Source organism: Chlorocebus sabaeus, chromosome 25, assembly GCF_047675955.1.
Source record: "Chlorocebus sabaeus isolate Y175 chromosome 25, mChlSab1.0.hap1, whole genome shotgun sequence".
NCBI classification, from domain to species: Eukaryota; Metazoa; Chordata; class Mammalia; order Primates; family Cercopithecidae; genus Chlorocebus; species Chlorocebus sabaeus.
This window is the reverse complement of record NC_132928.1, coordinates 73,218,800-73,243,503: the sequence shown is the minus strand read 5'-3', so window position 1 is coordinate 73,243,503 and position 24,704 is coordinate 73,218,800. Positions and strand designations below refer to the sequence as shown.

Here is a 24,704-nt window from a genome sequence, read left to right as displayed (position 1 = left end):
AATTGTTTCATTTTATTACAAGAAAAATGAGGCTCAGAGAGGGTTAGTGATTTCTCCAAGGCCATTATGCCAAATTCATGGCAGAATTGAAACTACCGTAGTTCATCAGTTTTAAGGCGTTTCCCCCCCTCTATTTCAGCCATAAAATTGGAATGTGACTTTTAATTGATGGTGCCCTAGATAACGGTGAAATAAGGTACATCTAGTTATTGACTCCTTATGCTCTGCCTTTTTTGAAACATCTTTCTAAAGTACTTGAGTTTTGTCTTAATGTAGAAAAAGGAATGTAATTGCTTCCATTTTAATAAATTATCAGCCTTGAAAAATGCCAGACAAGTGAACTTGTATATAGACATTTATTCATTTGTCAATAATTTATTGAGTGACAAACCTTTTGCAGGGAACTTTTAGGTGGGAAGGAGGATGGGGATATTAGGATGAAACTGACCTGATCTGTCCTCAAGGAATTTATAATCTAGATTAGCAGATACTTTTTAAACCATTGTTTTTTATTTCACCAATTACATAGGCTGTAGAGGTGTTGTACTTCTATGTAGGGTATCAGTCTCTTCTGGAGCTTTTACTGTGCCTGTATTCCTTATGTGTGGATGTGTTGGAAAAGCTACCTGGGTGATTCTAATTTGCATTCCTGGTTAGGAACCATTGTGATAAGGCCTTTAAATTCTATAAACCAGTAGAGGGCTAGTCTTGGTCCCACCCTACCTTCATTTTCCACATGTTTGGTGGTTGGTGCTTTTATACTATGCATTTCCTGTTCTGGCTTCACACACTGGTGTTCCCCGAGCACTGTTTTTTGCCAGTACTATCCTGCAGATGAAGAGAAAGCCTTTTACCAATTTTTGTACTTTTTCAGGACTACTGGTAGCACATGTATCACCTTTGTGTGAAGTAGACAAAAGCCCTCCCTCCTGGTGGAAAGCCTCCTTAGCAGCGCTTGGCTTGCAGATAACAAGTTTGTGCCAGCTGGAAAAGATACTCTTTTTGGACAGGAACTGTGTCACTCCAGGACCCATGCTTTGGCCCACAAAGCAAAGGCTGAATTTAAGCCCCAGCTTGCATCCTTAGCTGCACATTTCCTGTCTAATGAATGAACTAGGAAAATGACATGTATCGGCCCTGCCATTTCTTGCTGTAAATGAAAGAAACAAAACTCTTATTGGATTGTACCGCCTCTATTGATAGCACAGAGTACCTTGTGCTTTATAAGTAATGAATATCTAAAGCTTATTTTTAATTTTTTTGGCTGCCCTAAAAATTTGTTTCTGTGGAGGTGATGTCCATTAAAACACATACACAAGGAAAGGCCGGGCGCGGTGGCTCAAGCCTGTAATCCCAGCACTTTGGGAGGCCGAGACGGGCGGATCACGAGGTCAGGAGTTCGAGACCATCCTGGCTAACACGGTGAAACCCCGTCTCTACTAAAAAATACAAAAAACTAGCCGGGCGAGGTGGCGGGCGCCTGTAGTCCCGGCTACTCGGGAGGCTGAGGCAGGAGAATGGCGTAAAAACCCGGGAGGCGGAGCTTGCAGTGAGCTGAGATCCGGCCACTGCACTCCAGCCTGGGCGATACAGCGAGACTCCGTCTCAAACAAAAACAAAAACAAAAACAAACAAAAAAACACATACACAAGGAAAAAGAAAAATTTTTTTTTTTTTTTTTGAGACGGATTCTGGGTCTGTCGCCCAGGCTGGGGTGCAGTGGCCAGATCGCAGCTCACTGCAGGCTCCGCCTCCTGGGTTTACGCCATTCTCCTGCCTCAGCCTCCCAAGTAGCCGGGACTACAGGCACCCGCCACCTCACCCGGCTAATTTTTTGTATTTTTTAGTAGAGACGGGGTTTCACCGTGTTAGCCAGGATGGTCTCGATCTCCTGACCTCGTGATCCGCCCGTCTCGGCCTCCCAAAGTGCTGGGATTACAGGCTTGAGCTACCGCGCCCGGCCGAGAAATTGTTTTTAATTCCGTGATTTTGTCAGTAGATATTGGGATATATTTCTTAACATGTTTAATTTGTTTATGCTTCAAAGTTAATATATTTTTAACAAATTTGTTGATACGTTTTTACTACCTGTTTTCATTTATTGAACATTTACTATGTGCTAAGCTCTAGCTAAAGGTGAAACTCTAGTGTTAAGACCTAGTCCCCATCTGTAAGTAGCTTGTAGTTTAAGTGAAGGGCACAGGTACCTAAACATGTGATTTAAATAAAGTGTGATAATGCTTTTGTATGACACAGAAATGCCTGGGATGCTGTGGGTATAAGGCATCTCCTTTCATAGCTGGTTTGTGAGTGAGCCTGCCTGTTACCTAAAATAATTATCACATAAACCTGATAAAGACCTTGTTAATGATTCAATCCCTATAAAAAACTCTTAACCTTATAGGGAAAACAACTGTTTTCTATACTGAGTAGTGGAAGCTATCTTGTTTTTCACCAGCTAATTAAATATTTAAATTTGGACTCATTATTTTAACTTAATCTTTTCACATCTGGCTTCCCATTCTCTGATTTCTGTAATGATGTAGAGTACAGTAAAATTCTGGAACTAGACTTTAAATATAGCTCCACCATGTCTAGTTCGGTGATCTTGGACCAGGTACTTACACTTTCTGGTTTTTTTTGTTGTTGTTGTTGTTATTTGTTTTGTTTTTGAGACGGAGTCTCACTCTGTCCCCTAGGCTGGAGTGCAGTGATGCAGTCTCGGCTCACTGCAACCTCCACCTTCCTGGTTCAAGCGATTCTCCTGCGTCAGCCTCCGGAGTAGCTGGGATTAACAGGCGTGTGCCACCATGCCTGGCTAATTTTTGTATTTTTAGTAGAGATGGGGATTCACCATGTTAGCCAGGCTGGTCCCATCTCCTGATCTCAGGTGATCCACCTGCCTTGGCCTCCCAAAGTGCTGGGATTACAGGGATGAGCCACCACACCTGGCCTGTTTCTCAGTTTTCTTATCAACAGAATGGGAACAATCATACCTACCTAATAGGGTTGTCGTGAAGATGAAATGTTTGGTACTAGAGACTGATGCTCAGATCTCAGTAAGTGTTTGCTGCGTAGGCCTTCACAAAATGATATAATACCTAATAGCCTAAAATCCCCACATCTTTCTTTCTCATTTCTTAGGAAAAGCAATTTTACAACTAAATTAATAACTGATAGTTTTGAAATAAAGAATGATATGTGGGAGCGGCCGTGGTGGCTCATACCTGTAATCCCAGCACTCTGGTAGGTCGAGGCAGGCGGATCACTTGAGTTTAGGAGTTTGAGACCAGCCTGGCCAACGTGGTGAAACCCTGTCTCTATTAAAAATACAAAAATTAGTCGGCCTGGTGGTAGGTGCCTGTAATCCTAGCTACTTGAAAGGTTGAGGCAGGAGAATCACTTGAACCCTGAGGTGGAGGTTGCAGTGAGCCAAGATTGCGCTATGGCTTTCCAACCTGAGCGACAGAGTGAGATTGTGTATCAAAAAAAGAAAAAAGGTAAAAAAAAAAAAAAAAAACAGAAAAAGAATGACATGTGAAACGTCTAATAATTTAGATGTGCTATCATTGATTACTTTTATTTTTGAAAACTGAGATATGGTCTGGACAGTTGTTTGTAAATAATTTTTTGTTTTAGTTAATCTATTTAGGAATTGGGATGTTGTATAAACTAGGCAGCTATTATTTTATATTTCTTTTAATACAAATGAATAATTGGTGCATTGATGAGCTTGTGTTGCTTGGTTTATTTTTGGTGGCTAATTAAAGTTATAATCTCTAGGTGACATTTAGACATGATTCTTCAACAGTGGAAGTTCAGGATGACCACATAAAGGGCCCACTAAAGGTAATTCATGTATTTATTGTTAATTCTAATGATTGATTGGGAAAAAATAATTATACTTGGTAATTTTCTTTTAATTCATTGGCCATTTCGTTATTGATTTGATAAACTCAGTATGTAATTTTCTCTAAAAAGACTAATAGAAAAAATAGACTTAATCTCAGCGACTAAGGAGGCTGAGGCGGGAGGATGGCTTGAGGCCAGGAGTTCAAGGATGCAATAAGTTATGATTGTGCACACTGCACTTGGGGATAGCATGAGATGCTGCCTCTTACAAAAAGAATTTAATATTAAATAATACTTGATATGGTAGTAAAATCAAACAGTTTATTCAGAAATAAAATGAGCATCAAAGAAGCATTGACTACTTTTATTTAGTTAATCCACGATATTTCCTTTACTAAAATGATGGATTTTCCAAAATTAATAGATGATGAACTAGGGATTAGTGATGTCAGTTCGATGATGATCTGAAAAGTGAGAAAGTTAGAAAACCAAAAATCAGAGCTCTTACTTCTTTGGAGCCACTACTGGCAAATGAAATCTTTTAAGGGTCATCAGCCTTCATACTAACAGCTGGAGAGTTTTATTTCTTTGCATTCATTTTTGCTCATTGGTAAGTGAAATAAATGCTGTTTTACTTTTTGCCAGTGAGCAAACTAAAAGAGAATGTGTGGGTAAACCACTGTGTGCTCTTTGGCTGGTTCAGGGCCAAAAGGAAACCCCAGAGCAATTTTTAGATTTAAACCTCCTGCCTGAGGTTCCTTGAAAGAAGGGTGGAAATACGGGGTAAGGACAGTCAGTTTCACAGATGGTGGTACTCACAGTGTAATCTATCGACCCTGGGGGTTCCCAGGACTCTTTTAGGGGGTTGTAAAGGTAAAACTTTATAATAGTACTTAGGAATTATTTATCTTTGTGACTACGTTAACATTTTCACTGATGGTACAAAAATATTGGTGGGTAAAACTGCTGGCACTGTTTTTTTTTTTTTTTTTGAGGCCGAGTCTCACTCTGTCACCTAGGCTGGAGTGCGGTGGCACGATCTCGGCTCCCTGCAACCTCCACCTCCCAGGTTCAAGCAATTCTCCTGACTCAGCCTCCTGGGTAGTTGGAAGTACAGGCACCTGCCACCACGCCTGCCCAATTTTTGTATTTTTGGTAAAGACGGGGTTTCACCATGTTGGCCAGGCTGGTCTTTAACTCCTGACCTCAAGTGATCCACCCGCCTCAGCCCCCCAAAGTGCTGGGATTACAGGCGTGAGCCACTACGCTCATGCCAACTGCTGGCACTTTTAAATGAAGTCAGTAATCATTTTATTCTTCACCATCATGCACTCAATTGAAAGAAAAACCCAGGTTTTGGTTTGTTCATTTACCTTTTAAAAGTTTTTCTAACATGTTAAAAATACTTTAGGTAGGAGCTATTGTGGAAGTGAAGAATCTTGATGGTGCATATCAGGAAGCTGTTATCAATAAACTAACAGACGCGAGTTGGTACACTGTAGGTAAGAAAATAAATTTTCTTTTAAAAATGTATTTTTAGTTACACAGAGAAAACTTAATACAAATAAAATGGAATTTCCTGGATTCACTTCTTAATACCCTAGATATTATTACCGTTACTGGATTTTATCTTTCCACATCTTTTAAAAATTTATTTCCAAAGTATATGTATGTATATATAACAAAAATTGAAATTATTTAATGTATATATTATGCAATTGGAATTCTGGCTTTTTTTTTTACTTCAAACTATATCTTAGAGAAATTTCTTTTTTTCCCCATCTTACCTATTTTTAAGTTTATAGTTCAGTAATGTTAAGGATATTCATGTTGTTTTATAACAGAAATTTCTTTTAACTATGTATATATAGATGGCTCCCAGCAGGAAACAAAGTAGTAGTATATTTTATAATAGTTGATATGCTAGTTTATTTTTTCTTACTGATGAGGTTGCCAGTTTTCTTACTATTATAATAAATGCTGGATTGAATGTTTTTTTTACCTAATTAGGTACTTAATTAGGATACCTATTGTATCCTAATACTTCTTTAGTGTACATACTAAGAAATAGAGGTTGAAGAAAAATATACTCTAAAAACTTCATTAGTTAATGAAAACCGCCTTCCTAAACGATACTGTCTGTTTTCTCAGTCCTTGTCAGATTTTATGTCATTTTAAAAAAATTTTTGCTAATTTGGACATAAAGTAATATCTCAGTCTTGTTTCAATATGCTCTTCCCATGATTGCTAGTGAGATGGAACATCTTTTCATGTTTATTGAAAGGAACATAATTTCATTTGTGTTTTCTCTGTTTCATCAGTGTTATAAATCTATTTTCTAATATATTCTAATTTTTTAACTTTTATTTATTTTTATTTTTGTTCTACAAATAGATTTTTATTTCACCTAGAGTAGTATGTATTTTTTCCAGTGTTCTAAAATAATGATTAAAAACTACTTGTCCTAGATTGATAGCCATTTATTCCAGTATTACTTATTAAAGGTAACAATTCCTACCATTCAATGACCTCAGAGATGACAGTAAACACCTAGTAATATGTTTGGTGATTTCAGAGTTTGATAGAACTTTCAGATAGAATAGGTGAGTTTTGTTTTTACTTTTTTGGTGTGAGAATAAAACCTGGTGAAAACAGAGGGAAAATTATTTGATTTTGAGGCATAAGGAAATATTTGACTTTATGCAAGTGAGAAGACGGTGAGCAATTCTGTGTAGTAAGTATAGATGGTGATTGGTTGTAATAGTCTACTAAATGTGACACTTATGTTGTGTATTTTAGTTACATCATTTAAAGATGTACTGAAAATTATTTATCCAGTCTCACATGATGTAAGTTGTTACGTAACATACAAGAATCTAATTTTAGTTCAACCAGTGAGGAAAGGGCATTGCCTTTCTTTTAATCATTAATCATTTCTCAATAAATGTGAGATCCTGTTGAGCATCAGAAAAAGAAAAGAAGATAATCTAATTTTAGTAAGGTAGGCAGAAACTGTAATTTCTAAAATCGAGATCTGGTAACATTATTTAAAACAGAGTTACTGTCTTCCCATGATTTCTAAGTAATGTAGCATATCCTCAAATGATTTATGTATATCACAAATTTATGCATATAATACAAAAATAGTTATACATTCCATATCTGTTAACTTATGGTGGTTTTGCTGGGGTGTTTTAAGTACTTTATTTTTATTAAAATTTTTCCGCTATGTTATTGAGATATAATTGACAAAATCATGTAAATGTATATGTAACATGATGATCTGATATGCAAATATATTGTGAAATAATTACTGCAACCAAGTTGCTTAACACTTCCATCACCTTTTCGTAGACATTTTAGTATTTTAAGTCAGTAGTTTTCAACTGGGATGAATTTACCCCCCAGGGAACATTTGGCAATGCCTGGAGACATTTTAGTTTGTCACAGCTGGGAAGGGGGTGCTACTGGCATCTAGTGGGTAGAGGCCAGGAGTGCTGCTCAATATCCTGCAGTGCACAGGACAAGCCTACCACAACAGAGAATTTTCTGGTGCAGTATGCACTAGTGACAGTGCTAAGCGCGAGAAACCCTACTTTAAATAATGAAAATACAGTTATTTTTTTGAAGGGGCAGTCTGACTGCGTAAATTTGTAATCTTTCTTAGGTAAATCTGTCAATATCTGTCAGTAGGAAAACCTGGCTTTTCTTTACCATTTTGAGAAGAGTTAATTAGCATTTAAGTGGTTTCCTCTTGAAATACCAACTTCTTATTTTTATTTGGTATGTCCTGTTTTAGACAAGATGTTTTCATTTCATATATGTTGTTTCTGTTTCACTAGAAATTGGATAAGTTACTTTAATAACTATATTTGAAGTTACTAGAAAACATAAAATGTGAATTGAATTCCAAATATAGTCTTAAATAGTATATCTATTTGCACTCAGAAAATTATAATACATATCATCTCTTTGATCTTTGAAAAAATCCTTCAGTGGCTTCCATTTTTACTCCCTCTCATAGTTTTCGATGATGGAGATGAGAAGACACTGAGACGATCTTCACTGTGCCTGAAAGGAGAGAGGCATTTTGCTGAAAGTGAAGTAAGTCATCATTTAACAAATGAACATGTCTTAATATTTTTTATTGGGAGGAATAAATTTTTGTTTTCTCAACTCAGTCAATGTACTTCCTAATCAGGAAAGTTCATTAATACACAGTACTATTATGATGTAATCTGTGAAACCTGTGTAAGGTCCTGTGTTTGAGCACCAAGTTCTGTCTTCTTTTTTGTCTATGTAAAGTGTTTTAGTATTTGTCCACAGGTAAAATACAGTGGGCTTTAATTATTATCTTTAGGCAGTTTTTAAATAGATTTAAAATTTGTAAATAACTAGAAAGCAGATTTCTGATTTGTAATCCACTTGATCCTTGTCATAAAGGACGTATTGATACAACAGTCTTTAACTACCGCTGCTGCTATTAACTGTTACTATTATACCCTCTCCTCTTGCCTGACTGCCCTTCCTAAAATTGTCCCTTCCATTCCCTATCATCCTTTTAGATTGATTTAGCTCTTATTCCCTAACATGGAAATATGAGTACATATTTATTGTCTGCTTTCCTCACTAGAATGTGTCACAGGGGCAGGGACTTTGTATATCTTCTTTAGGGCTTTGTTCCTAGTTGCTGTAACAGTGCCTGATACCGAGTATGAACTTCATAAGTGTTAGTTGGATGAATAGATGAGGTGCTTATAATTGCCAGGGACTTTGCTAAGTGCTTTACATACATTATTGCATTTGCAACATTATGAGGTAGTTACTATTATTATCCCCAGCTTTCAGATTAAGAAATGGATAGCTAGAGCTGTTTTTCTAACCAGCACTTTCTAGCACCAAAGCCATATCCTTAAATTGAAAGATGTTAGTAAGAAGGGAGGGTTCACGAAGTTTTGTAACTAACTTGCTTGCAATTCAGAATTTAAAAGATAGATGTTACTCTGAATGGTGTCATGTTATCTAATCCAGTCTACAGATATTCATTGATGCACAGTGTGGCCAGGCTATTTCTTTTTTCTAGTCAGTATTTGGAATAGTGTTTCTTTGGGGATATTTTAATATTACTTATTAACCTATTAGACTTTAGGTTTTTGTTTTGAAAAATTTTTGCTTCTCTTAATGATTGAATTCCCACTTAAATTTAGAATTTGAGACGGGTTCTCTGTATTATAATTCCAGCCTATCCCTTTAGTCTCATATTCAACCACTTCCCTGTACTTCTGCCTTATTAGACTGCTTGGTATCTTCAGACTACGGTCCATACTTTATTGACTCCTTTCCTCTTGTTGGAATCTCACTTATGTTGAAGGCCATTATAAATGCTTCCTCCTCCATGATGTCTTTTGTGAACTCTCTACCCAAATTGGATCTCTTTATCTTTTGGTCCTTTTGCACTTCTCTTGCTTATTCTTGTTTTAGAGTCTTTTTTTTTTTTTTTTTTTTTTTAAACTTTTCTCATTTTCACTGTAAGATTTTAAGGTGTTTTAGGGGAATATCCTTTTTTTCCTCACTTGATAGGCCCCCCTTTTCCTACCAATTTCTACACAAAAGCCTTCAATAAATATGTGTGGAATAAACTGAAGGTTGACATATAGTAAATACAGACAGCTTTGGGACAAGTATAGTGATAAAGTACAGAATTCTCCCTGAGTTTGTGGAATTACTTTAATTTCATTTCTGTACAGTCAGTGAGTATGAGGACTTGAAGATATGGTTTTTCTCCTGTTAAGTGAAGGTCTGCATTTTATTTTTTTAGTCTAGAGAAACAGCCAAAATACTACTTTTTTTAACCAGGATAATTTTGAGTTGGAATGGTTCATAAGATAGTTGTAGGTTAAATGCTGAAGGTAATATGAACAAGTGGCTGTGTATCCTTCATCTCTTCAAGGAGATTCAGTTTTAGTGTGTCTGTGCAGGTGTGTACTTTTAATTTTTGTTTTGCTAGAAGGAAATTAGAATACTGGTGTGTGAATCTTTAACTCCCCTCTGATGTGCCAGGAGCTGTGTAGTGCTAGGTACCGGGACAAAGGGTAAGCCAAGCTGTGTAAACATGGAACTTATTGTTGGATACTTACCGTCTGTTGGAGGAGAAAAAGCATTAATCAAACAATCAAACATATTTTAAAATTTAAGTGTAGTAAGCCCTATGAAGATGTGGTCCAGAGTGTACCCCAATAGGGGAATTTAATCTACCATCTGTATGTTCTTTTCTCTTTATTTGCTATTTTTCATACTGTTTTAAAAGTTTTAATGTTTTTGAAAGACCATTCAGAGTATTAGCAGTAGTAGTCATAACATTGTCCTTTAAGAGGAAAGCCACTTCATACTGGCAGTATTTTGTCACTAATCCCATTTAATAAACTACTGAAATTAATCCCATTTCATAAACACTGAAATTCAAGATTCGTGGAAAGAGATCACAATTGCATTTGTTAAATAATTTTATTTTATTTTGTTTTGTTTTGTTTTATTTTATTTTATTTTTTGAGACGGTGTCTCACTCTGTTGCCCAGGCTGGAGTGCAGTGGCGCCATCTCAGCTCACTGCAAGCTCCGCCTCCCAGGTTCACGCCATTCTCCTGCCTCAGCCTCCCAAGTAGCTGGGACTACAGGCACCTGCCCCCACGCCTGGCTAATTTTTTTGTATTTTTAGATTTAGTAGAGATAGGGTTTCACCGTTTTAGCCAGGATGGTTTCGATCTCCTGACCTCGTGATCCACCCGCCCCGGCCTCCCAAAGTGCTGGGATTATAGGCTTGAGCCACTGCGCCCAACCTCAGTGAGTTTAAATTCCAACACTGAAGCCACTGGTTTTAGCCATAACCAGCTTAGTGAGTGTGTTACCTGCTGCTTAACATCTGTAGGACAGTTTAGGTATTTCTAAAGACCATTCATACTTTGAGTTTTATACAAAAGTGGATTCATCATCTGGTTTTTTTTTTTTGTTTTTTGTTTTTTTGGAGACAGTCTTGTTCTGTCGCCCAGACTGGAGTATAGTGGCTGACATGATCTTGGCTTACTGTAGCCTCTGCCTCCCAGGTTCAAGCAATTCTCATGCCTCAGCCTCTTGAGCATCTGGGACTACAAGCGTGCACAAGCACGCCCACCTAATTTTTGTATTTTTAGTAGAGATGGGGTTTCGCCATGTCGGCCGGGCTGGTCTTGAACTCCTAGCCTCAAGTGATCCTCCTACCTTGGCCTCCCAAAGTGCTAGGATTACAGGCATGAGCCACCACGCCTGGCCAATTATCTGGTATTCTTTCTTTGTATTTACTACGTGCAATTGAAAACTCTAGAGAAGTTTAGGTAAAATCCCAGTTCCATATTTTCTGCAGCCCATTTTGGGTAATAGGGCCATAGACTCTTTCCCTCTAGGCCTGCGTAGTTTTCTATGTGCCTTTAATACAGCTTTCAGGAGCCTCTGGTTTTTACTCTTTAGGTATGAGATGGGACAAATTCTACCCTCCCCCCAGGTCTTTTCAGTCCCTTGAGATAAACATGCCCCTGCTTTCCTGGACATTGAGGCAGGGACAGAGATACTGCTTCTTATGTTTCTTCTTGTTATGTACTAGGGGAGAGACTGTGGTCTCTTGTTTGAAAATTACTATGTGTGATTCTTAAACAACTCTTTAGAAATTTTCTTTCCTGTAGCAAGTGAAATGACTAACAGATACTTAAAATAGAAATCACTGTGTGTAATATAAATCTCTCTCTCTCTCTCTTTTCTGCTTTCAAGAGAGCAACCTTAATTTTTTGTGGGGACAGCATACATTTAATCCATCTGTTTGCCTGGCAGAAAGTGAATCCAGATTAATTTGTTTTCCCTGTTTACCATATATAATCATTTAGTAATACTCTATAGTGATACAGTATTACCAAAATAGTATTTCAGATTACGTAGAAATTTTCACCATAGGAGTTAATGACAGGCAACATCTAGATTTTCTGGGCTGGGTGGGTGGCTTGTGCCTGTAATCCCAGATGTTTGGGAGGCAGAGTTGGGCAGATGGCTTGAGCCCAGGAGTTTGAGACCAGCGTGGACAACATGGCAAAAGCCCATCTCTACAAAAAAATACAAAAATTAGCTGGGTGTGGTAGTGCACACCTGTGGTCCCAGCTACTTGGGAGGCTGAGGTGGGAGGATCGCTTGAGCCCAGGAGGTTGAGGCTGCATTGAGCAGTGATCATGCCACTGCATTCCAATCTGAATGATAAAGTGACAGAATAAAAAGAGTTTCTGCTTGGTATATATTGAGTTTAGGACAACTTTTGCCTCCAAATAAATTTTTTTTGTTTTTTTTTGAGATGGAATTTTGCTCTTGTTTCCCAGGCTGGAGTGCAATGGTGCAATCTTGGCTCACCACAACCTCTGCCTCCCAGGTTCAAGCGATTCTCCTGCCTCAGCCTCCCGAGTAGCTGGGATTACAGGCGCCTGCCACCACGCCAGGCTAATTTTGTATTTTTAGTAGAGACGGAGTCTCCATGTTGGTCAGGCTGGTCTCCAATTCCCCATCTCAGGTGATCTGCCTGCCTCGGCCTCCCAGAGTTCTGGGATTATAGGTGTGAGCCACCACGCCCAGCCCAAATAATATTTTTTAAATGCTTGATTTAAGGTTCATAAGGAGAGGATTAGGTTCTGTACAAACTAAATTTAAAAGATTAGATTTTTTGCCTCATGAGGATTATGAAAGTTACGATTTTTGTCAGTCTTTTGAAGGAATCAATCTTTGGTTAATCCTTTATGGCTAGTACCTTTTTTCTTGATCATATTGTTTGTTGTTAGATACATACATCTATGTACCTTAAACACATTTACATATATTCTAATGAATTATGTAAAAAAGATTGTTAATATGGTTCATCTTTTCACATTTTAGTTCATTGTAGCTATAACAAAATTGTCTAAATTTTTTTTTTTTTTTTTTTTTTTTTTTTGAGACGGAGTCTCGCTTCGTTTCCCAGGCTGGAGTGCAGTGGCGCAATCTCGGCTCACTGCAAGCTCCGCCTCCCGGGTTCACGCCATTCTACTGCCTCAGCCTCCCGAGTAGCTGGGACTACAGGCGCCCACCACTGCGCCCGGCTAATTTTTTCTATTTTTAGTAGAGACAGGGTTTCACCATGGTCTCGATCTCCTGACCTTGTGATCCGCCCGCCTCGGCCTCCCAAAGTGCTGGGATTACAGGCGTGAGCCACCGCGCCCGGCCCTAAATTGTTAAAAAGTTAAATATTTCTTTTTTTTTTTTTCTTGAGACAGAGTCTCGCTCTGTTGCCCAGGCTGGAGTGCAGTGGCGTGATCTTGGCTCACTGCAGCCGACGCCTCCCAGGCTCATGCCATTCTCCTGCCTCAGCCTCCCGAGCAGCTGGGACTACAGGTGCCCGCCACCACACCTGGCTAATTTTTTTGTATTTTTAGTAGAGATGGCGTTTCACCATGTTTGCCAGGATGGTCTCGATTTCCTGACCTCGTGATCTGCCTGCCTTGGCCTCCCAAAGTGTTGGGATTACAGGCGTGAGCCACTGCGCCCAGCCTAAATATTTCTTTTTACATATTACATTAGTTAGTTTAGATGCCTGCTCTTTAATTCTAAGTTGATGGGTCCTCTTTGTTATACCACCCTGGTTTGTAACTTTAAGAAGTCTCTTTGTCTTAAATAGTTCCTCACTTTTTTTTCATCTGGGCAGTTTTCTTGGGAATCTCTAGTTGCTCTGATGTTTGTGAAATCATTTATAACAGGAAAGATTCTTCTTAGGATGAGGAAAGGAATAGAAACTGTGGAAAATCTTAAGAAAATTTAGGAAAGGAAAAAATTCAAATGTAGAAATAAAATGTAATTAAAAATTAAGTAAAATTAATGTTACATTTTATTAAAAAAGGTTTATTGCAGAAAATGTTTGCAGAGTAGTAATATAAGTTACTCGGAGGCTTTTTGTTCATGCAATCGATGCTTTATCTTCATAATTAATTTTGTTTATTTTACTTAATAATTTTATTTTATGGATTATGATTCCCTATGTACAAATTAATATTGGAGCTGCAGGTGGCCCTAACCTTACAAGTAGGTTTCTTAATTCTCACATCTGTCTTTCCAGTGAGCTGTGTTTGTTTTGTATTTTAATCATTCTTAGATACCTATCAACCTTCACATAGGTAATGAATCATCTAGAGAGAGCAGTCAAATTTCTTTTCACTTTTTTTTTTTCCAGTAATGAGCTCATTCATCTTTATTCTAATATCTTTGAAACTAGAATTTTCTATCTTTAGGAAAGCTGTGTTTTAGCTTCCCTGGGGGGAGAGTTTAATTTCAAAATCTGAGCATATTCTTAAATTGATTTGATTTAAAGCAAAGAAGGCACTTGCAAAGTGGTAATTTTTTGATGGGTTTATGTTCTTACCCACAGACATTAGACCAGCTCCCACTCACCAACCCTGAGCATTTTGGCACTCCAGTCATAGGAAAGAAAACAAATAGAGGAAGAAGATCTAATCATATGTAAGTCCATTTTCATAACTGTTAGTTGAACCTGAATTCATTTCTCCTTCTAGTATTGTTTATAGTTATTTTAAAATTGTAATTTGCAAAATGCTAACCAGATCTAATAGTAATTTCAGATCTAATAGTAATTTCAGACTCCTCAGCATGGGTGATTGAGGTTCTCCATGCTTAGGCGACCTTACTTAACAGCTGTATCTGCCTTCAGTTTCTCCCTGCATGTTATCTTGATGCTGTAGTCAAAATGAAACCAGTCAATAATTCCTGAATACATTGCTTGTTTTCTAATATCATGCTTTTATTCATGCTATTATTTTTGGTCTCCATGCCTCCCTTCCCCATAACTGTCTCGTCCATGCCTTAATTCTCAACAAAAATGCTTAAACCTTTATATGAACCATTTTGTGTCTCCCCACACTTTCCTTGAAACCAGACATGTTTCTCTCCCCTCTAAACCCAATTCTCTGGCGTAGTATGAACTGTGGAGCCAGTTGGTCTGGGTTTGAGTCCTGGCTCTGCCACTTACTTGCTGTGTGATCTTGGGATGTTTACTTAATCTTTTCATACCTCAATTCTTATCTGTAAAATTGGGATTATAATATTACCTATCTCTTAGTGTTGTTGTGAAAATTAAGTGAATTCATATCCTTAAAGTGTTTATAGAGTAAATGTTATGTAAGTACTAGATAATCAACATCATATATTGACATGAAAAATTTCATGGTGTAATACCAGTATGTAACATAATTTCATTTATATATGAAAATGTGTTTACATGTAAATATAAAAATTCTGCTTCCTGGTGTTTATGTCTGACAAGTAGGACTGGTTCTTGTTGCATTATTCGAACTTAAAAAAATTTCTATATTGTTATATATAATATAGGAAAAATAGTCTCTTGTCAATAAGTTTTTTTAATTTTGAAAAGATTGCATCTAGTATTTAGACATTGTTTTACGATTTTACATACATCATCCTAAAGTGGAAACATAAGTTTAAAAATGAATTTATTGTGCAGTATTACGTAATATTGACCTGCAGATATGACCAAAAATTATGATCTGTTAAAAAGTCAGTCAGTTTTTATTTCCTCTTCTATCGTTCCCCAACTGTTAGATGTTTCTTAGTTGAGGTGTCCGTTTTGTGAATATGAGAATAAAGCATGCATTTGTTACTGAATAAGTTGATCTTTGCTTTCTAAAGACTCCAGCAAACATTCTAAGTTAGTGATTTTCCTGTTGAGAATCTCTATGTGTAATGAGAGATTTGCTGTGGAGATTGTGTTATACATGTGCAAAGTATGAATGCAGACCAAAGGTTGAGAATTACTTGTGTAGGAATGAAGACCTGCTCCGTCTGTAATCTTGTTTTGCTTGCTCTTCCTTCCCCCTCTCTACCATGGTTGGTCATTCCCACTGCCAAGGAACCTGACAATGTTATTCTTGCTTGGCATTTTAAGCCTTGGTGTGTAAGCATTACAGGCAAGTACTGCAGTTCGAAATGCCCATCTCCTTAATTACATTTGCTTAAAGTTCTTTCTCCCCTTTCTTCAGAGTGATTTTCTGAAACAAAGTCTTAAACCTGAATCTTAAGGGCATTCATCTGACCTTCATTTCTTCTTCCATTATTCCATTGAAAAAAGTCTTTGCTGTGGTCTCAGATTGCCATTTAAAATGTATTTTTGTACAAAAATATATAAAGTTATCTCTTCTTAGGATTCCCAGGACTTCGTTGTTGGAGTGATGTATCACCAAATTTGTTTTCTTTTAGCAGCTGTTATTCCATGTCTCAATTAATCTACCCCTAGTTATTCCAAAATTGATTACTTTTAACATCTTCCATTAAATTGAGTTTCAGTATATTCTACCTTTAATCCTAGTAAGTTCAAGTATTTTCTTTTATTAATGATTATCATCCTCTAGCTTAATTTTTTTAAAGCAAGTTATTGATTCTTTTAATCAATGTGTTACTGGATTGAATTTTCTCCTTATAATTTACCCATTGTTTGCAGCGGTTGTCTTTAAGTCATCCAGAAGAATAGAATACCTGGAGTTATGGAAATATTGGTTTGTCCCTCTCCTCTTGAAGTTGTTTTCCAATAATCTGGCAGACGTTTATGTGCAACTGCTACAATAGGAAAGCAGTCTATTTGCTATTATTTTTCCCCCTTCGGAAAAAAGACAAAACATAAGGTTTACAATGAATCTTGTTAATAAGGTATTATATGAGTATAGATTTTACCCAGTAACAGTGCTAAGATTTACCCAATACCTGGTTTATACTTGCTATTTAAATACAGGCCTGCAGATCTGAACACATGTTTAAATTAGTTTAATATTCACATATCATAAAATTTATTCTTTTGTTATATGTTTTAATCTGTAGATTCGTATCCAATAATTCACCCTTTTAAAGTGTACAGTTTAGTGGTTTTTAGTATATTCGTAAAATTGTGTAACTATCATCACTATCTAATTCCAGACGATCTTTTTATTTTGCCACTTTATTTTGAGAATTTGATTCATTTCCTCCTTGATAACAATTGAGAAAAAAATTAAAACCCATTTATAGTTAAGCGTACATAGGTTGTGTGTGTTTTAATGTCTAAGAAGGTATATACATTGTCAGTTTTCTGGATACTAATAGGACATTTCAGTTTACAGAGTTTGAAACAGTAAACTGATTTGCCTAAAATAAAAAAGAATCAGAATTGCATGTCAAAGGTTAAGCCTCTTGTTTTTGCTCAATTTGTATCATTATTTGGTATTCCTTGGCCTATGTCTTGTCTAAAGTTCGTCTTTCCTGATTTACAACTAATTAGAGTTAATAGTGAGTGTGATCAGTTTTAAGTGATTGGCTTTTAGAATATTATGGTAAAAATTTCTGTGTAATTAACTTATTTCTAGTGATAGCATCAGATTTTATTTCATAGAGACAGTGCATTATTTTGTTGTGGCTCTACAAATACCTTGTCACCAAAGAAATAGCAATGTCAGAAATGAATAAAAATCAAGCAGACTCTGTGCTTGCTCTGTCTTTGCTCCTGTAAAATATTTTGGATGCTCATTAATTTTAGTTCACTAGTTTATTGAGTACCTGTCTGTGTAAACAGTTTTCTGGCTAAGCTCCTCTAAAAGGAAAAGTTAAAGAGCTTCATGTATAATAGTATGGTTTACACTGATTGTATACGTTTTGTGATTTTAGAAAAAAATCAGAAATACCATAGTAAAAAAAAATAAATAAATATTTTTACTTTATTTTATGAACAAGTGTTTATTGAGTATCTATACTGTGCCAAGCATTGTTCAGGTACTTGAGATATGTCAATAAACAAAAAAATTACTTAAAAAATCTTCAACTTAGAGCTTACATTCTCTCAGGGGAGGAGATAGTGAATTAAACATTGGGTTCACATACTTGTGGAGGAATAAACATAAATAAGTAAATTATATAGTATAATAAAAGTGAATGCTGTGGTAATAAGAAGAGCAAGATGAAAAGAGGTAGATGGGCAGGGGTTGTAAATTTGAATAAGGTGGAACAAAGTCTTGAGTAGGTGAGGGGGAAGTGGCATCTAGTCTAAAAGAGGGGATGATTTTAGATAGGAACTTTGCGATTTTATGTGTAAGGTGGATAGATGTTTCAGCTAGCTGAACAAAAGTGTTTTGTTTTTCTTTTTGATATACTGTGAAATCTGAAGTCTTAACACTTGTTAAGTCTTAAGAAAAGTTACAATTTGTAAAAATGATGCAGATAACTTTGTTAGTCAAATAAAGCCCCCTTTTCCCAATGTTGTACAGATTTTGATATATGTTATCTCTGACATTGTAGCTTTCTAGCTGCTAACTTATAATAGAGTGTTCATAAACCCCTAGCTGAATGAGTCTTCTGTGGCTACTTTGAAAAAGCAATAATTACGATTTTAAGCTTGGTTGTATTCTGTAGTCATTAGAAAGTTAAAAAAGTCACTACTCTTAAGCTCTTCTAAATCAAGTAGAAATCAGATTTGTGAGGACTGTCATTACTGTCCTAAGCTGTATGTCTATGTGTAGGGTCTTATGCTCCACTAGTATAAAGGTAGTTGAGTTTTCCTATTGTTACCTACTTTCTAAGGAGAGATTGACCTTCTTTAAGTGCCATTGAAGTACAATACATCTTTTTTTTTTTTTTTTTTTGAGACGGAGTCTCACTCTGTCACCCAGGCTGGAGTGCAGTGGCGCGATATCGGCTCACCGCAACCTCCCCCTCCCGGGTTCAGGCAATTCTCCTGCCTCAGCCTTCGATCCGGAGTGGCTGGGATTACAGGCGCCCGACACAACGCCTGGCTAATTGTTGTATTTTTAGTAGAGACAAGGTTTCACCATTTTGGCCAGACTGGTCTCAAACTCATGACTCAGGTGATCCACCCGCCTCGGCCTCCCAGAATGCTGGGAGTACAATACTCCCAGCCAAAGTACAATACTTATATTCAATAGCAAGCTTTGAAGATTTGCTTTGTTTCTGCCAGGGAACAATTTTTGTTATTTGATCATTGAAATCAAGGGGGTGGTATTCCCCATGTCACTTTAAAAAGCTATTATAGTTTTTACTTTTTTGGCCAGGTGGGGTAACTCACGCCTGTATTTCCAGCACTTTGGGAGGTGAGGTGGGTGGATCACGAGGTTAGGAGATGGAGACTATCCTGGCCGACATGGTGAAACCCCTTCTTTACTAAAAATACAAAAATTAGCTGGGCGTGGTGGCGGTCTCCTGTAGTCCCAGCTACTCAGGAGGCTGAGGCAGGAGAATCGCTTGAACCCAGGAGGCAGAGGTTGCAGTGAGCTGAGATGGCACCACTGCACTCCAGCCTGGTGACAGAGCTAGACTCCATCTCAAAAAAGAAAAAAATAGTTTTCACTTTGTTTACATTTATATTGGAATATATAAATATAAAGACATGACAGTTACTTTCATACTTTTGGAAAGGCATCAAAGACAAATTGAGAGTATACTAGATAGTGTACCAAATAGGTAAATCATGTCTAAAGTTTTTTTAATAGTTTGTCAGTTTTTCTTTTTTGGTCAGTGAAATTGATTATTGCAAACTATCTGAAAAACACCTTTATCTTTGTAGGTGTTCAATAATAGCCATTCTAAAAAGGGCATATGTTATTGTCCATCAAACATTTCCTAGTCTTTACTCATTCTGGGCATTTTCTTTGGTGCTGATTCTTTATTAGAATCAGATTCAAATTGGAATAGCTTTTTGTTTTGTTTTTCTTTTTACTACACTTTCCTCAGACGTCAAATTGATGGTTTCAGATACTTTTTCTTCTGGCAGTTGTCTTTCTAATTTACTAGTCCAATATTTAATGTTACTGAAAGGATTTTCTGTTTTTCTTTTAATTTTGAAAGTGCTTAACATCATACAAAAGAAGCTTATCCATTTGTTGTTATGGATAGCAGTGGTGATCTCTTTTCAGATTGCCTCCTCTTCCCACCCCAACCTCAGTTAATAAAGGTCTGCTCTCCTACCTTTTAAAATTAACTCTGTACTGGAGATGTAGAATTACTATCTCCAGAATTCCTTTAATTTGAGATTGGGATTGTGTATATTTTAGTATAGTACTGGGATGTTTAATATGGGGCTTCCACCTTTTTGAGGATTTGGGAACCAGTTATTTGTCCTGATCTTCCTCTTCAGTTTTTCACAGTAGCACTAAATAAACCAGAAATATTTTTAGGAAAATGATGTGCTTTCCTCTCATGATAAACTCTTGCTGTTACTTTTTTAGAAATTTAGAAAATGATTTAAGATTTAAATTAGCCATTTTGCAGGTCTTAGGAAATGTAGTTAAGAGTTTGGGAATACCTATATTCATCATTGGCATGCTTATTTGTGAGGATAAATGGAAATATTTTATTTTTTTCTCTCCTTAGACCAGAGGAAGAGTCTTCATCATCCTCCAGTGATGAAGATGAGGATGATAGGAAACAGATTGATGAGCTACTAGGCAAAGTTGTATGTGTAGATTACATTAGTTTGGATAAAAAGAAAGCACTGTGGTTTCCTGCATTGGTGAGTAGCTTCACTATAAAAGAGTTTAATTTCAAACTGTATAAGTTTATGAAGAAAACAATTTTCTTACTAATGTTTTTCATAGGTACAAAACGAGGAAATGTTTTTCAGAAGCGTTATTTCGTTCACACTAAGCTTACTTTTAATGTTGTCTTTGAATACAAAGAACTCTTGAAGTCATTCAGGAAAGGCAAAATCTTGATAATCTTAGAGGTTTAGCCATGTGGAAGTTTAATTCTCTCTCTCTCTCTCTCTCTTTGTAGAAAATTCATGATGCTAACTTTTAAAGCTCCTAAGTCCATGTAGGCCTAGATTGCAAAAGAACAACAGAATCTTTATTGGTTGACAAGGATAACTAGACATTTTCTTCATACTTAATGAGTCAGGGTGTTTCCATCCTTGATCTTAATCTTGCCTTTTGGGTACTCCCTATATAATCATGACTGCAGTTATATGTTACTCCACTCTTCAATTTTCTCTACAGTAGATTTTTAATTCTACCTACTTTTTAACGTTTTTCTCTCCAAAAGATTGCAACTCCTTAGATTCCATGTTGAATATTTTGCTTTTTTCCCTTGTTTTCTCACATTGCCTTGTTGTGATTCTGAGGAGGTACTCAGGATTTATTATCAGGAGTATCCTCGTGATTGTCCCAAGTTCCTGTATTTCAAACTGTTGAGACAGATGACAGAAAGCCTTTTGAGTTTTTTATCTCTCTGTTTTTCATAACCACTAGCTTCTTTAGCAAGTTGAAAGGGCCATGTATAGACCATTTTCTTTGACTTTTACGAAGGGAACATATACTAACATCTTTCACAGACATAACTAGGCTGCTTTTCAAATAATCTTTTGGTAGACAAAATAATTTGTAGCTCTTAAAGTAAATAGAGGTTCAATTAATAATTAGCTCTATATCATACTTTAATGAAGATTTAATTCTGTGGCAATAAGAATGCATTTTTTTCTGGATAGGATATAATTGGATAAGTCACTTAAGCTTTTAAATTTCAAGTAGGAGACTGAAGTTAATAATCAATATGTCTTAAGAATTATCTTGGCTGGGGTGCGGTGGCTGACACCTGTAATCCTAGCACTTTGGGAGGCCATGGTGGGCAGGTCCCCTGAGGTCAGGGTTTGAGACTAGCCTGGCCAACAGGGAAAACCCTGTCTCTACTAAAAATACAAAAAAATTAGCTGGGTGTGGTGGCACATGCCTGTAATCCCAGCTACTCAGGAGGCTGAGGCAGGAGAATCGCTTGAACCCAGGAGGTGGAGGTTGCAGTGAGCCAGGATCACGCCACTGCACTCCAGTGTGGGCAACAGAGCAAGACTCCTTCTCAAAAAAAAAAAAGAAAAGAAACAAAGAATTATCTTGAACTCTTTAAAATTTTGATATGTCTGAATTGTCCTATGATGATTTTATCTGAAGACTATTGAATCATTTGTATTAAACCGTGAGATCCACTTTTTTTTTTTTCATGGAGACAGAGGCTTACTCCGTTACCCAGGTTAGAGTGCAGTGGTGCGATCCTGGCTCACTGCGGCCTTGACCTCCTGGGCTCAAGCAGTTCTCCCACCTCAGCCTCCTGAGTAGCTCACACTACAGGTGGAGACCACCACACCTGGCTAATTTTTAAATACTTTGTAAATACGAGGTTCCCCTATGCTGCCTAGGCTAGTCTTGAACTCCTGAATTCAAGTGACCCTCCCACCTTGGCCTCTCAGAGTGCTAGAATTACAGATGGTGGCTACTGAGGCCAGCCCGCATCTTTTACAAATGTGTCCTCCCCCAACTTCATATTTAATAAGCTATAAACTTAAGATCCACTGATAAACAAAAGACACTTTGAAAGTACTGTTCTCCTCTTGTCTGACAACTAGTTTGTTCTCAAATATCGAGAGACAGAATGGGTGAAAAATTATTCTCTGTCTCTGAGTATGTTCTTACTTTCATACTACAAATAATTAGCCAAATTATCCTCTAATGCTTTTTTCCCTTCTGTTAATGACATTTAATAAAATTTTTGTGTTCTCAAGACTAACAGATATTTGTTAAGTATGCATTTATCATATACCAAGTTCTATTCAAAATATTTTACGAGGATAGACTCATTTAGTGGTGTAGAGGTTTTTTGTTCTTGTGATCAATAAACTTTTCTTTTTTTTTTTCTTTTGAGATGGAGTTTCTTTCTTGTTGCCCAGGCTAGAGTGCAATGGCGCAATCTCGGCTCACTGCAACCTCCGCCTTCCAGGTTCAAGTGGTTCTCCTGCCTCAGCCTTCCCGAGTAGCTGGTATTACAAGCCACCACGCCTGGCTAATTTTGTATTTTTAGTAGAGACGGGTTTCTCCGGGTTGGTCAGGCTTGTCTCCAACTCCTGACCTCAGGTGATCTGCCCGCCTCAGCTTCCCAAAGTGTTGGGATTACAGGCATGAGCCACAGCGCCCGGTGATGATTAATAAACTTTTCTTAACAATTTGTGGTTGAGAATCTGCTAACTCTTTATTCTCATTCTCTCATTTTCCTGCTCATTGACTAACAATTGCAGAAACTTAGAAATGGGATTAAAACACTATTCTTTGTTTATATGTATTTGTATGAAAACTTATGTCCATAGTATATATAAACTCTTTTGTATATTTGTGGTTTTTATGCTAAACTAGGTAACCATGTTCTCAGATGAAAAAGAAACAGAACTATCTTTGTTTGTACTGTTTTCTACTTGTGATGTCCATTTACCCTTTTTAGTGAGCGTGTTTTATGTCTTTATCTCCACTGCTTAGTTCAGTGTTCGGCACAAATTAAGTATCCAGTAAATGTCAGCTCTTGTAGTGATAATGAAAAATGAGGACAATTATTTGTTTTAATAAATATAAATATTTTATAATACCTTTGTACCTTCGTGTGTATCCATCCAACATTCAGTGGATACCTGTATGTACAGGGAGTGTGCTAGCACTTATTATGAAATAGGTATTATTATTTATCCCCATTTGGAGATAAGGAAACTGAGTATTAGCAGAGTTAAGTAAGTTGCCACACTTTGGGTTAATTATTAAGCTGAAAAAAAGCGTCTGTGTATGCGATTATTTATTTCTTCCTAAAGCCCTAGGATTCTTTGTGAGAATTTCTTTTGAAAGTATGTTTTAAGGCCAGCTGCGGTGGCTCACACCTGCAGTCCCAGCACTTTGGGAGACCGAGGCAGGCAGATCACCTGAGGTCAGGAGTTCAAGACCAGCCTGGCCAACATAGTGAAACCCCTTCTCTACTAAAAATACAAAAATTTGCAGGGCATGGTGGCACGTGCTTGTAGTCCCAGCTACTTTGGAGGCTGAGGCAGGAGAATCGCTTGAACCTGGGAGGCAGAGGCTGCAGTGATCTGAGATCACGCTACTGCATTCCAGCCTGGGTGACAGAGCAAGTTTTATATTTTATAAAACTATTTTGTGGGCCAGGTGCGGCGGCTCACGCCTGTAATCCCAGCACTTTGGGAGGCTGAGGCAGGCTGATCACTTGATGTCAGAAGTTCGAGACCAGCCTGGCAAACATGGTGAAACCCCGTCTTTACTAAAGTACAAAAATTAGCCGAGCATGGTGGCGGGCGCCAGTAATCCCAGCTACTTGGGAGACTGAGGCAGGAGAATTGTTTGAACATAGGAGGTGGAGGTTGCAGTGAGCTGAGACCATGCCATAGCACTCGGGCCTAAGTGACAGCAAGACCCCATCTCAAACACACACACACACACACACACACACACACACACACGCACACACACACACAACTGTTTTCTAAGTCTTTTTCTCAATAGGAACATTAAATTTTTAAATGTTAGTATTTTGTGTTATTACTTTAAGCTTCTCACACCATAATCACTAAATAATTTCTTTGATGAAAATAAAAATATCTAAGTATTTTTAGTATTGAAAGGTTAATAATCTGTTTAGTCAACCATTTCATTTTTGTTTTTAAATTCTTAGAATTATTGATGTATGTTATCCCCTCCCAAAATTGAGATCCATTGGACAGTGATGGATAATTTTTGGTAACTAGACTGAAAAATTATGTTCTAAATTGACCAATCTTGATATAATCACAAAATAATATTTGTGTTTCTAATTTTTAAATTATTTTTATAAATCGAGTAAATTCAAAGTGTTTTAATAACATCCTAAGAAAATAGTTAACTGGGTTTGGTGGCCTGTGCCTATGGTCCCAGCTACTTGGGAGACTGAGGTGGGAGGATC

The 24,704-nt window shown here is 37.1% G+C and overlaps 1 protein-coding gene across 5 annotated transcripts in view; it reads left to right on the top strand.

Annotated features, from left to right (window-relative positions):
- The window catches only part of ARID4B (AT-rich interaction domain 4B), a 162,604-nt gene that overhangs the window by 66,758 nt on the left and 71,142 nt on the right, over positions 1-24,704 (top strand). For all 5 annotated transcript variants that reach the window (XR_496697.3, XM_007989847.3, XM_037986036.2 and 2 more), the window contains exons 4-8: positions 3,784-3,849; positions 5,264-5,354; positions 7,877-7,956; positions 14,311-14,402; positions 20,322-20,460. Coding sequence is in view for 4 of the 5 variants with exons in the window: in XM_007989847.3 (XP_007988038.1) it covers positions 3,784-3,849; positions 5,264-5,354; positions 7,877-7,956; positions 14,311-14,402; positions 20,322-20,460 (468 nt within the window). In the remaining variant the exon portion in view is untranslated. The remainder of the gene's footprint in view (positions 1-3,783; positions 3,850-5,263; positions 5,355-7,876; positions 7,957-14,310; positions 14,403-20,321; positions 20,461-24,704) is intronic.